Source organism: Mobula birostris, chromosome 2, assembly GCF_030028105.1.
Source record: "Mobula birostris isolate sMobBir1 chromosome 2, sMobBir1.hap1, whole genome shotgun sequence".
Taxonomy (NCBI): Eukaryota; Metazoa; Chordata; class Chondrichthyes; order Myliobatiformes; family Myliobatidae; genus Mobula; species Mobula birostris.
Genome location: NC_092371.1, coordinates 135219275 through 135232077, shown reverse-complemented (window position 1 = coordinate 135232077; position 12803 = coordinate 135219275). Strand labels below are relative to the sequence as shown.

At 42.4% G+C, this 12803-nt stretch overlaps 1 protein-coding gene across 5 annotated transcripts in view; it reads left to right on the top strand.

Annotated features, from left to right (window-relative positions):
* abcc10 (ATP-binding cassette, sub-family C (CFTR/MRP), member 10) overlaps positions 1–12803 on the top strand; it is a 95686-nt gene that overhangs the window by 68918 nt on the left and 13965 nt on the right. For all 5 annotated transcript variants that reach the window (XM_072248722.1, XM_072248731.1, XM_072248712.1 and 2 more), the window contains 2 exons: positions 1285–1454; positions 8104–8264. In XM_072248722.1, coding sequence (XP_072104823.1) covers positions 1285–1454; positions 8104–8264 — 331 coding nt within the window. The remainder of the gene's footprint in view (positions 1–1284; positions 1455–8103; positions 8265–12803) is intronic.

Sequence of the window (12803 nt, the reverse complement as noted above, 5' to 3'; positions counted from 1 at the left end):
ATGAGAAAGACTTCCTTTAGCCAGAGGGTGCTGAATCTGTGGAATTCATTGCCACAGGAAGTTGTGGAGGCCAGGTAATTGGGATTATGTAAAGTGGAAGTAATTAAGTACTTAATTCGTAAGGATATGGAAGGTTATGGGGTAAAAGCAGGAGGATGAGGTTGAGAGAGAAAATAATGAATAAATGAATGACAGAGCAGACTCTACAGGCCAAATGGCCTACTTCTTATCCTGGTGAATGCCCTCTGCATTCTCTGATAATATTCCACAGTGTTCCACAGCAATGTCTGATAAAGTTGTACCAAAACTTCCTGCTCTCATCGCAGCTGACGAAGGCAAGTACCCCATCTGTCTTCCCAATTTGTGCTGCTACCTTCAAGGATTTGTGGATGTGTACACCTTGGTCTGATTTCTCAATATTTTCCAGGATCCTTCCATCCACTATGCATTTAATCCCTTAAAAAGTATCACCTCACATTTTTTCAGGATTAAGTTCTATCTGCCATTTCATTGTCCCTCTTACCAACTAAACAATATCAGTCTGTAGCAAAAGACTACCCTCGACAAGTCCACCAACTATCATGTAATACACAACAGTCTTGGGATCCAAGTCCATAGCTCTCTGAAATTGGCCACACGAGCTGATGGGGTGGAAAAGAAAGCTTATGGCATGATTGTCTTTATTAGTTGAGACATTAAATTCAAGAGTTAGCATGTTATAATGTAGATTTATAAAACTTGGTGAGGCTGTATCTGAAGAATTGTATTCAGTTCTGGTTGCCCTATTGTTGGAAGGATGCTTTGGAGAGGGTGCAGAAGAGGTTTAACAGGATGCTGTCTAGGCTTGAGGGCGAGTGCTACAAGGATAGGTTGGTCAAATGTAGTGACAGAGGCTGGGGGGGAGACCTGACCGAATTTTATAAAATTATGAGAGGTATGGGCGTAATAGACAGTCCAAATCTTGTATTAGTTTAAGGTGAGGTGGGAAAAGATTAAAAGTGATGTGCTTTTTTGTTGGGTGTTTGAACTAGTTGGCAGGGGAACCCACTAAGGCATGGAATAGATTCTTCTTTTCAGTAGTAATTCATTTTAAAATTACCCGGGAAGGCTTTCCAAAATGCTTCTTGGAAAGCTCTCAAGTGCAAGCATTTGCAACATTTGCCTTCCCAGCCTACCTGATGGCTGTGAGATTGTTGATGTGTCATTTTACCTGCAGTTCTAGAAATTTCCACATACATACGTTGCCTCATTTGTTATCTAATCCCACTCCCACTCCCTCCTCAGGTTTGAAAAAGAGAATGGCTGTCGCCTTGAACTGAACCAGCGCTGTCTTTATGCTGCCAATACTGCCATGCAGTGGCTCGACATCAGGCTGCAGATGATTGGTGTTACTGTAGTGACGGCCATCGCTGTTATCGCTGTCCTTCAGCACAGCCTTAGCCATGGCAATCCAGGTAAGATGTTAGCATCTCAAGACAAGGAGCCATTTGATGAGACAAGAGCAGAGTACACCCATCATATCTCAGTGTCAAAGCACCATTCCCACCGCCACAAGCTGCAGCGGTGCCTGAGAAAGCGAGTTAGCTAAACTGAGCCTGAGCAACATTGCCAGACTGTGTTATTTTCCACACAACAATGCTACAGAGTAGGAACACCAGTGATTGACTGTACCACACACAGACAACAACCCACACTGGAACACCACTGACTGACTGAACTCCTCACTCTGGTCCCTGCCCGAGGGACACTGAAAACCACTGACTGTCTGTACCCCGCACTCCAGTTCACACCCCAAGCAGGAACACCACTGATTAAGAGGCAAGTGGATTAGTATAAACAACTGTAACGGTCAGCATTGTTGTGTTGGGCCAAGGGGCCTGTTTCTCTGCTATACAACTCTATTGCTGTCTGTGGTCCTCCCATTAATCACCAATGTATTCACTTCCCTGGATTTGGGGCATTGTTCCTTTGCATTTTGAACAATAGATAGTTTCATGATGGCGTCAGTTTTACATACCTTTCTTCATCCAGGAGACAAGTTTGAATGGAAAGCACAAAATGCTTTTGGAGCTTTTATAGGGTAGGGGATTCATCGATGTATTTATCCCTAGTTGAAACAGAAACAGTAGACTAGTGGAACTCTCAGCTTAGATTGGAAAGTGTGGGAATACTCAGCAATTCGGTCAGCTTCTGGGGGAGAGAACCAATCAGCGTTTCAGTTCAATGACCTTTCATCAGAGTCTGTATCTTACTCCACAGAGGTTTCTCGAGACAAAGAAATGCAGGGATTGAGGTAAGGGGAGAGGAACAAAATCCAGTTCGGAAAGTGAAGGAATCAATGGCAAAATGCAGCTGAGCATTAATGAAGATGTCCAGAAGATTAGCAAAGAAATGGGGGTGGGGGGGACCGAAGGGTAAATTGCAAGAATACTGATTATGTGACCTTGGTGAACTAGGTGCTGTACTGTTCAGAATAGGAAGGTGAGCCCTCTGTCATCCTGGAATGGATGCATCCCACTCTCCAGTTGTAAGAAACAACCGCTATTAGATTTTTGGATTGCTCTATTATAGTAATCTGCGTTAATTATGCCCTAAATTTAGAGTCATAGAGCAATGCAGTATGGACAGGCTCTTAAGCCTAAACAGTCTATGCTGGCTATGGTGCCCAATCAGCTCCTCTCAATTTACTGTGTTCAGGCCATCTCTCTCGAAGCCCTGTCCTTCCACACATCCATCCATGTGCTCCTTAAATGATGCTACTGTACTGTCTCAACCACGTCCTCTGGCAGTTTGTTCCATGTACTCACCACCCTCTGTGTGGAAAAAGTTGTCCTCAGGGTCCCTTTTAAATCTTTCCCCTCACACTCCAAATCTATATCCACTAGTTTTGGACTCCCTACCCTGGGGAAAAGACACCATCAATTTTATCTATGCCTATCGTGATTCCTTATGTTTCAAGGAATGCTTTATCCAATCTGGGCTGGTCCAACCCTCACTTCTCTCCCTTTAAGTTAGATCCTTTAGTCCTCTAGCTTTTTCTGCACTGTTTCCAGTTTAACCTTGCCTTTCCTAATAAAGGGTGACCAAAACTAATTTCAGTTGCAGCACAAGATTCAAAGGAATCAATCTCCTGATTTCTGCAGTACAAGACTGAAAAGAGTCTTCTGTGCATACATAGATATTTGAAGATACAGTTGGATTAGATTTGTCCTATGATAACAGTGAATGTTGTAACCTTACCAACATTAGGACAGTAAAATCAGAGCAATTCTTTCTTAAGAATATGGATAATTTTAATGTAGGTGTAAAATTAAGGCAGAGATTTGAAGTAAACTGTACATCTACAAATTATCAGTTAAAGATTCCCTGCTGGGGAAGTAGAGAGTTGATTGTTGCTAACGTATCTGATCAGTTACAAGACTGATGCTGCCCACTAGAGGTGAAATGGACAATAAACCACTAACCCGTGATCACAAATTGCATTACCTTACTTCCTAAACCCAAATAAGACCATAAGAAATAGGAGCAGAGTTCAGCCATTTGGCCCATCGAGTCTGCTGCACCATGGCTGATTCATTTCCCTCTCAGCCCCAATCTCCTGCCTTCTCCCTGTATCTGTTCATGCCCTGACCAATCAAGAATCTGTCAACCTCTGTCTTAAATATATGTAAAGACTTAGCCTCCACAGATAATTCCACAGATTCACCATTCTCTGGCTGGAGAAATTCCTCCTCATCTCTGTTCTAAAAGGACACCCTTCTATTCTGAGTCTGTGTCCTCTGGTCCTGGACTCTCCCACCATTGGAAACATTCTCTCCGCATCCACTCTATCAAGGCCTTCCACCATTCAAAGTTGCTGGTGAACGCAGCAGGCCAGGCAGCATCTCTAGGAAAAGGTACAGTCGACATTTCGGGCTGAGACCCTTCGTCAGGACTAACTGAAAGAAGAGCTAGTAAGAGATTTGAAAGTCGGGGGGAGGGGGTGATCCAAAATGATAGGAGAAGACAAGAGGGGGAGGGATCCCTCCCCCTCCTGTCTTCTCCTATCATTTTGGATCTCCCCCACCCTCCCCCTCCTGTCTTCTCCTATCATTTTGGATCTCCCCCTCCCCCTCCTACTTTCAAATCTCTTATTAGCTCTTCTTTCAGTTAGTCCTGACGAAGGGTCTCGGCCCGAAGTGTCAACTGTACCTCTTCCTAGAGATGCTGCCTGGCCTGCTGCGTTCACCAGCAACTTTGATGTGTGTTGCTTGAATTTCCAGCATCTGCAGATTTCCTCGTGTTTGCCTTCCACTATTCGATAGGTTTCGGTGAAGTCTACTGAATACAGGCCCAGAGCCATCAAATACTCTTCATACATCAAGCCTTTCAATCCTGGAATCATTTTCATGAACTTCCTTTAAACCCTCACCAATGGCAGCATATCCTTTCTAAGATAAGGGGCCCAAAACAGCTGACAATGCTCGTGAGGCCTCACCAGTGGTTTATAATGCCTCAGCATTACATCATTGCTTTTATATTCTAGTCCTCTTGAAATGAATGCTAACATCACATTTGCCTTCCTCACCACAGACAACCTTTAGGGATTCCTGCACATGGACTCACAAGTAACTTTGCACCCAGATTTTTGAATTTTATCTCCATTTAGAAAATGATCTACCCTTTTATTACTTCTACCAAAGTGCATGACTGTACACTTCCTGACACTGTATTCCATCTGCCATTTCTTTGCCCATTCTCCTCATCTAAGTCCTTCTGTAGCCTCTGTACTTCCTCAAAATTACCTACCGTTCCACTTATCTTCATACCGTCTGCAAACTTTGCAACATAGACATTAATTCCATCATCCAAATAGTTGACATATAATGTAAAAAGCAGGGGTACCAGCACAGACCCCCATGGAACAACACTAGTTACCGGCAGCCAACCAGAAAAAGGCTCCCTTTGGTCCCACTATTTGCCTCTTGCCAGTCAACCACTGCTTTATCCATGCTAGTATCTTCCTTGTAATACCATGTGCTTGTAGCTTGTTAAACAGCCTCATATTAAAGGCCTTCTGAAAATCCAAGTACACAACATCAATCAATTCTCCTTTGTCTATCCTGTTTGTTATCTTTTTCAAAGAATTCCAAGAAGTTTGTCAGGCAAGATTTTTCCTTGAAGAAACCATGCCGAGTGTGGCCTAATTTTTCGTGTGCCTCCAAGCATCCTGAAACCTTATCCTCAACAATTGTCATCTTCCCAACCAATGAGGTCAGACTAACTGGCCTATAATTTCCTTTTTTCCTGCCTCTCTCCCTTCTTGAAGAGTGGAGTGATATTTGCAATTTTCCAGTCTTCTGGAAACATTCCAGAAACTAGTGATTCTTGAAAGATCATTACTAATGCCTTCACGATATCTTCAGCAACCTCTTTCAGAACCCTGTGGTGTACACCATCTGGTCCAGGTGACTTATCTACCTTCAGACTTTTCAGTTTCCCAAGAACTTTCTCCCTGGTAATGGCAACTTCACACACTTCTGACCCCTGACACTCACAAACTTCTACCATACTGCTGATGTCTTCCACAGTGAAGCCTGATGCAAAATACTTATTCAGTTCATCCACCATTTCCTTGTCTCCCATTACTACCTCTGCAGCATCGTTTTCCAGCGGTCCGATATCCACACTCACCTCTCTTTTACACTTTAAAAGAGATTATGGTATCCTCTTTAATATTATTGGCTAGCTTATTTTCATGTTCCATCTTTTCCTCCTTAATGACTTTTTTAGTTTAATTCTGTTGATTTTTAAAAGCTTCCCATTCCTCTAACTTCCCACTAATTTTTGCTCTATTATATGCCCTCTCTTTGGCTTTAATGTTGGCTTTGACTTTCATAATTAGCCACTGTTGTGTCATCTTGCCTTTAGAATACTTCTTCCTCTTTGGGATGTATATATCCTGTGCCTTCTGAATTGCTTCCAGAAATTCCAGCCATTGCCATCATACCTACCAATGTTCTTTCCTAATCAATTTTGGCCATCTCCTCTCTCATGCCTCTGTAATCCCCTTTACTCCGCTATAATACTGATACATCTGACTTTAGCTTCTCCTTCTCAAATTTCGGGGTGAATTTGATCACATTATGATCACTTGCCCCTAAGCATTCTTTTTACCTTAAGTTCTCTAATCAGTTCTGGTTCATTGAACAACGTCCAATCCAGAATAGCTAATCCCCTAGTGGGCTCAGCCAAAAGCTGCTCTGAGAAGCTATTTCATAAATATTCTAGAAATTCCTCTTCTTGGGATCCAGCACCAACCTGATTTTCCCAATCTCAATCTACCTGATTATCGAAGTCCCCCATGATTATTATAACATTGCCCTTTTGGCATGCATTTTCTATTCTCCATTGTAATTTGTAGACCACATCCTTGCTACTGTCTTTATATAACTCCCATCAGTGGTCTTTTTACCCTTGAAGTTCCTTAGCTCTAACCACAATGATTAAATACTTTACAACCCTCTGTCACCTCTTGATAATGATTTGATAACATTTTTTACCAGCTGAGCAATACCAACCCCTCTGCCTTCCTGCCTGTTCTTTCAATACAATATGTATCCTTGGACATGAAGTTCCCAGCTATGATCAGTGATGCCCACAACATTATACATGCCAATCTGTAACTGAGCCAGAAGTTCATCTACCTTATTCCATGTACTGCGCGCATTCAAATGTAACACCTTCAGTCCTTTATCCATCCTTTTCGATTTTGTCCGCCTTTTAAGTTGCAATTTATCCAGCTGACTGCAATTTTTCCCTATCATCAGCATCTCCTTGTTTGGAGTTTCATTACACATTGCCTTTGTAAACCAACTACCCCATCCTCAAGCACTATCACTCTGGTTCCCATCCCTCTGCCAAATTAGTTTAAACCCTCCCGAACAACTCCAACAAACCTGCCCACAAGGATATTCGTCCCTGTCAGGTTCAGGTGTAACCCAGCCCTTTTGTACAGGTCATACCTTACCTAGAAGAGATCCCAATGATCCATAAACCTGAACCCCTGCCCCCTGCACCAACTCCTCAGCGACACATTCAACTGCCAAATCATCCTATTCTTTCTCTGGCGTGTGGCACAGGCAGCAATCTAGCGATTACTACCCTGGAGGTCTTGTTTCTCAGCTTTCTACCTCTCTTCCAGACCTCCTCACCTTGTCTACCTATGACATTGGTGCCAATATACACCGAGACTTCCGGCTGCTCATCCTCACTCTGGACCCTTACAAGTCCAAAAGCTACTCTGTGCATCAGTCTAGACAATTACATGTACTTTCTTTGACAACCTTTCTGTATTTTCATAAATAAATTCGGAACCTATTCTTTTAAAACATATTGAAATTACACAATTTCTTAATTCTGACTATCCCAAGCATGCTTATTGCCCGTAAGTTTCTTTGACCCTCCACTATTTCCATTATCATTTGCACAACATTAAGACCAATAATTAGCCCACGCTTGATTGATTTGCATTTGCCTGCATTGAAACCCATCTAAAATTTTGCCCAGTTGCTTTATCCAAGTCTCCTGAATTTACATTTAAGTGTTAGGACTGTGACCTGATGCAGAAAGTTGCAATGAAAACTCAATTAAATAGTGCGAAAGGGGAGTTCATGGATCGTTCAGAAATCTGATGACAGAGGAGAAGAAGCTGTTCTGAAAACACTGAGTGTGTGTTTTGGGCTCCAGTACCTCCTCCCTGTCGTTAGTAATGAGAAGAGGGCAAGTCACACATGGTAAGGATCCTTAATGATGCAAGCCACCTTCGTGAAGCAACACCTTTTGAAGATGTCTTTGATGGTGGGGGGGCTCGAGCCTGCGGTGGAGTTAGCCGAGTCTACAACTCTCTGATCCTCTGTAAAATTTTGCTAGAGTCTTTGGTGACATATGCAATTCCCATCAAACTCCTAATGAAGTGTATTCACTAGCATGCCTCCCTCATGATTGCATCGATATGTTGGACCAATGTGAGTCCATTTGACCTATTCTCTCTTCACATGTCAATCACCAGCACGTTTCAACTCAAGGTGAGTAACTACCATATTGTTTTTTCTCTTGTCTCAGGCCTAGTGGGTCTCGCCCTATCCTATGCTCTGTCAATCACAAACTTACTCTCCGGAGTCATTTCTAGCTTCACACAAACTGAAATACAGATGGTGAGTGTGGAACGCCTGGATGAATATATCACTGAAGTTCCAAATGAGCCTCAGGATTACTCAGTTGAGGTAAGAGGAGATTTGGGTGGGGATGGAGATGGGGAGAAAGGGAGGGAGTAAATGAGAGAGGGTGTTGTGTGTGTTTGTGTGAAAAGGTGAAGACAAGAAGAATGACTGGAATGTGTAACAGCTGCTATATCTGGATCACTGGGGTAAATGCTGTTCAGGAATGGTCAAATCCACCTGGTTATATAAAATGAAATTCAGAAGATCTGTTAGAGCCAATAGAAAATGCTGGAAACATTTGGCAGTTCAGGTTGTCTGTTGTTAGATTCTGATGTTTTTGATCCAGGGTGCTTTTAGGAGTCAAGAAAGGGGCATAAAACTTGTTGCTTCATAATCATTTTGTTAAGTGCTAATAGAAAAAAGAGAGTTGGTAACAGGAAAGAGCAGAGGTCTGGTAGGGGAAAGAAAGAAGAAGTAAAGATGGCAGGCCAACGTGTTCAGTCCTTCCTATACCATAGATAAAATACATGCTATTCAAATTTGTAGATAAGAGCTAACCAATCAAATAACCCCTATTCAAATAATGCAATACCAAGAAGCTTCCAGAAAGAGACTGATATGTATCTACTAGGGGACCCGATGAACAATTGCATATATATATGGTGACTATTAGGAAACACCCTGAACAGTTACACGTATGTAGGTAGTTATATTAAATACAAGCAGGCATAATTGTTAAACTGCACAGAAAATAACCATGATACAATCTGATCCAAAACTGTGACAGAAAAAGCATTAACATTTTGGGTTGAAGATCCTATGTCTTGACATGCAGAGCTGATGAAAATTGTTTATTCTGAAACAGTAACTCTTGTTTCTCTTCCACAAATGCTGCCTGACCTGCTAAGTATTTACAGAATTTTGTGTTTATATATAATGGAAGAAATGTTTGTCAGATCCTAGGGAATATTTTTGAGCATGGATAAGAAATAAATGACATACCATTTCTGGAATGTCAAAGTGTATTTGATAAGATACCAAACAAAAAACTTATATCAGGTGAAGGAACATGGAGATTGGTAACATGGTTACACAGACAGAACACTAATTAGAGTCATACAGTTAATCAAAATAGAAACAGGCCTTTCAGCCCAAGCTATCCTTACTAACCAAGGTGCCAACCTGAACCACTCCCATCTCCCGCTGGCAGCTCATTCCATATACCCACCACCTTCTATGTGGAAGATCTTTCCCTCAGGTCTCTTTCTAAATCTTTCATGTCTCATCTTAAATCTATGCCTTCTACTTTTAAACTCCTCCACCTTGGGGAAAAGACTCTGACCATCTGCCTTATGTAAGCCCATCATGATTTTATAAACCTCTATGAAGTTAACCCTCAGCCTCCCTTGCTCAGGGAAAGCAGCTTCAGCCTATCAAATCTCCTTGTAACCCAAGCCCTCAAGTCCCAGCAACTTCCTGTGAAGCTTTTCTGCACCCTCTCAAGCTTAATCGTATACTTTTTGTAGTATGGCGACTAAAGCTGCGCACATTACTCCAAATGTGGGCTCACCAACAACTTGTACAGATGTATTCTCCTTCACCTTATTTGCCAAGGATATCTCATGTCCCCTTTTTGCCCCAGTTTCCTTCTACAATATAGTCCTGTATCCATAATACTCCTTGAGAAATTCATAGAGGTTTACAGCACAGAAACAGGCTCTTGGGCCCATGTTGACCAAGTAGCCCGCCAAGCCAGTCTGCCTACATTTGATCCACATTTCTTTAAACCAGTGTTTCCCATCCTTTTTTACCCCAATACCCCCCAAAACACCTTATACTTGTCAACACCCCCAAAGCACCTTCAGGCTTGCCAACACCCCCTAAAGCACCTTCATACCTCCCAACGTGCCCCCCCCCAAAGCACCTTCATACTTGCCAACGTGCCCCCCCCAAAGCACCTTCATCCTTGCCAACACCCCCTAAAGCACCTTCATACTTGCCAACGTGCCTCCCCCCCCCAAAGCACCTTCATACTTGCCTACGTGCCCCCCCCCCAAAGCACCTTCCGGCTTGCCAACACCTCTCTTAGGGACAGTGTACTTTCCGCTTGGCGACAGCTGTGTAGGGACGGGTTTCGTATTCTGGAGATGGAAAGATCAACTAGAAGACAGAAGAAGAGAGCCAGGAGAAATGAAGTCATGGTTGCCACCACCACTACATATACATGTCCCACCTGCAATAGTTCCTGTGGGTCCAGGTCACAAAGGTTTCACCGTTAAAGGAGTGGACATTGTCATTGGATTTCGATGGACAACCGAAGAAGACTTTCCGGCACCCCTCTAGTATAAAATCGTGTCTACCATCTGCTAACGTGAGAAAAACGATTCTGCTTTAAATTATTATTTGTCTTTAAACCTAGCTTACACAGTGCCCGTGTGCTGTACAGCAGCTTCAATATCAATGTGACCCTTGAGCTTGATGGTTTTTAGCAGGAGTTGAAATATCTGGTTCAAGTTGTGACAGCAAAAGCCTTAAGTTCCCATGTAACAATGTCCAAGTGGCTTCTGTTTTTTGTGAGTATGTGGTCACTGCACTGACGGCTCTTTCAACAAGGTAGGACAATGGAAATGCAATGAAGAGCCACTTGGCTCTTCTCCAAAGACCAGGAAACTTTGTATGACAGTGTATGACAGTGTAGCCACATACCACAAAAGCTGACATTTTTTGAAAAGCATTTTAGCTTTTCACCATTCTGAATTTTGATAATTTCTTCTTGCAAGGTCTCTTCCTGTTCTTCCACCCTGCAAAGAAATGGGTTAAGTGCCCAGTCTGGAATTTCCAGATCATTCACATCCTTGAATCGATTCTGAAAATCCTTCTTCAGTGACTGCAGGTGTAAGCAGTACTCTTGCAAATCACTGTCTGTGAAAGAAAGTGCCATACTTTCCATGCAGGGAAACTGTGGAAACATTTGTCTCCCAATGCTTTGCTTATGTATTTCCAATTTTCCAATAAAAGTGGACACTGTACTTCTTGCCTGGATTAAATTGAAATTCTCTCCCTGCAGTTTCATATTTAGAATGTTCATTTTGTCATTCAGATGCCACATCTCCACATAGAAGTTCAATCTTGTTTCCCAAGCTCTTGTCGACTTTGAGCAAAAATTCAACCACAGTGTCAAAAATATCAAAGAAACGTTTTACGCAGCAGCCTTCTGACAGACAGTGCACTTCAATGTAAAGAAGCAAGTGTTTAAACTCTTCACCGTTATCTTTGCATTACTGGCAAAATATTCTGCTGTTTAATGGATGAGCTTTAATTTTGTTGATAGCAGATATTACAAAAGTCATACTTAAAAAAATTCGCTGGCTGAGGTTTTAGGCGAAGAGATGTTGACGATGAATTGCACGATGGACTGCAAAAGGACTTGGAATTTCTTTTTTCATAGATGTCACTAAACCAGCATGTGAACCTGTCATATATGGTGCTCCATCTATTGCACAAGAAACCATTTTCCTAATCAGAATACTTTTATCGTCAATATACGTTTTGAGCTCGTCGTTGATTGATTCTCTGTTGGTATTTGGTTTTGACTTTTTACAAAAGAGAATCTCTTCTGAAGATGCATTAACAAGGATTCAGATTGGAATCTCAATGTTAGTTGGGATGAAGCTGGTGTTCAGCAAGCTACCTTTATACTATTCTAGTTCACACAATTAACCAATCATGTAAGATGGTTCCTGACTGCACATATGAAGCTGAGGTCACTTCGAACAACTCAGGAGGAATCCTCAGGGTCAGTGGGTTCACTGATTGGCTCTACTTCACTATTTGGTTCTGGCCTGCGCTGTATCATTGCACGTTCTGTTTTCTATAGATCTGTAGAGAAAATTGAGAGAGTGTACTTGACTAACAGCTATTAAATTACATGAACCCATTCTGTGCCTTGAGTCAAGGGGAGCTGTTGGCACCCTGGTTCTAATTTATGCATCCCTCATTCATAGTTTGGTTGGTAAGGTCAGATGAGATTGCGTTGTGACGACAAGTTGCTCATTGCCTGCAGAGCTATGGTTCTTCCTGTGTTCCAGTGCCTCATTCTTTTTTTTTGAAGTGCCTGCTCTACTAACGGTCAGTCAGGTCTCTTGCCTCAAGTTAGGGTGCCGCTTACTGCAACCCCCCCCCCAGGAAATTCTTCTTCCCCTAATGCCCCCTTAGGTCATGTAACCATCCCCATTGGGAATCACTGCTCTAAACCTTTCCTATTCGTATACCTAACTTTTTTAATGTTGTAATTGTACCTATAGTACCTCAATCTCTTCCTCTGGCTGCTCATTCCAAATACTCAACTCTCTCTGTGTGAAAATGTTGTCCCTGAGTCCACTTTAAATCTCAGCTTAAAACTACACCATAGTTTTTCATGACCCCCAACCCACAACCATGGGGAAAAGGTCTGTGTGCGTTCACCCTATCAATGTCCCTCATGATTTTACAGACCTCTATAAAATTATCCCTCAGCCTCCCACCCTCCAGGAACAACAGCACCAGCTTATCCGATCTCTTCTTATAGTTTGTGCCCTCTAGTTGTGATAACCTCCTTGCGAA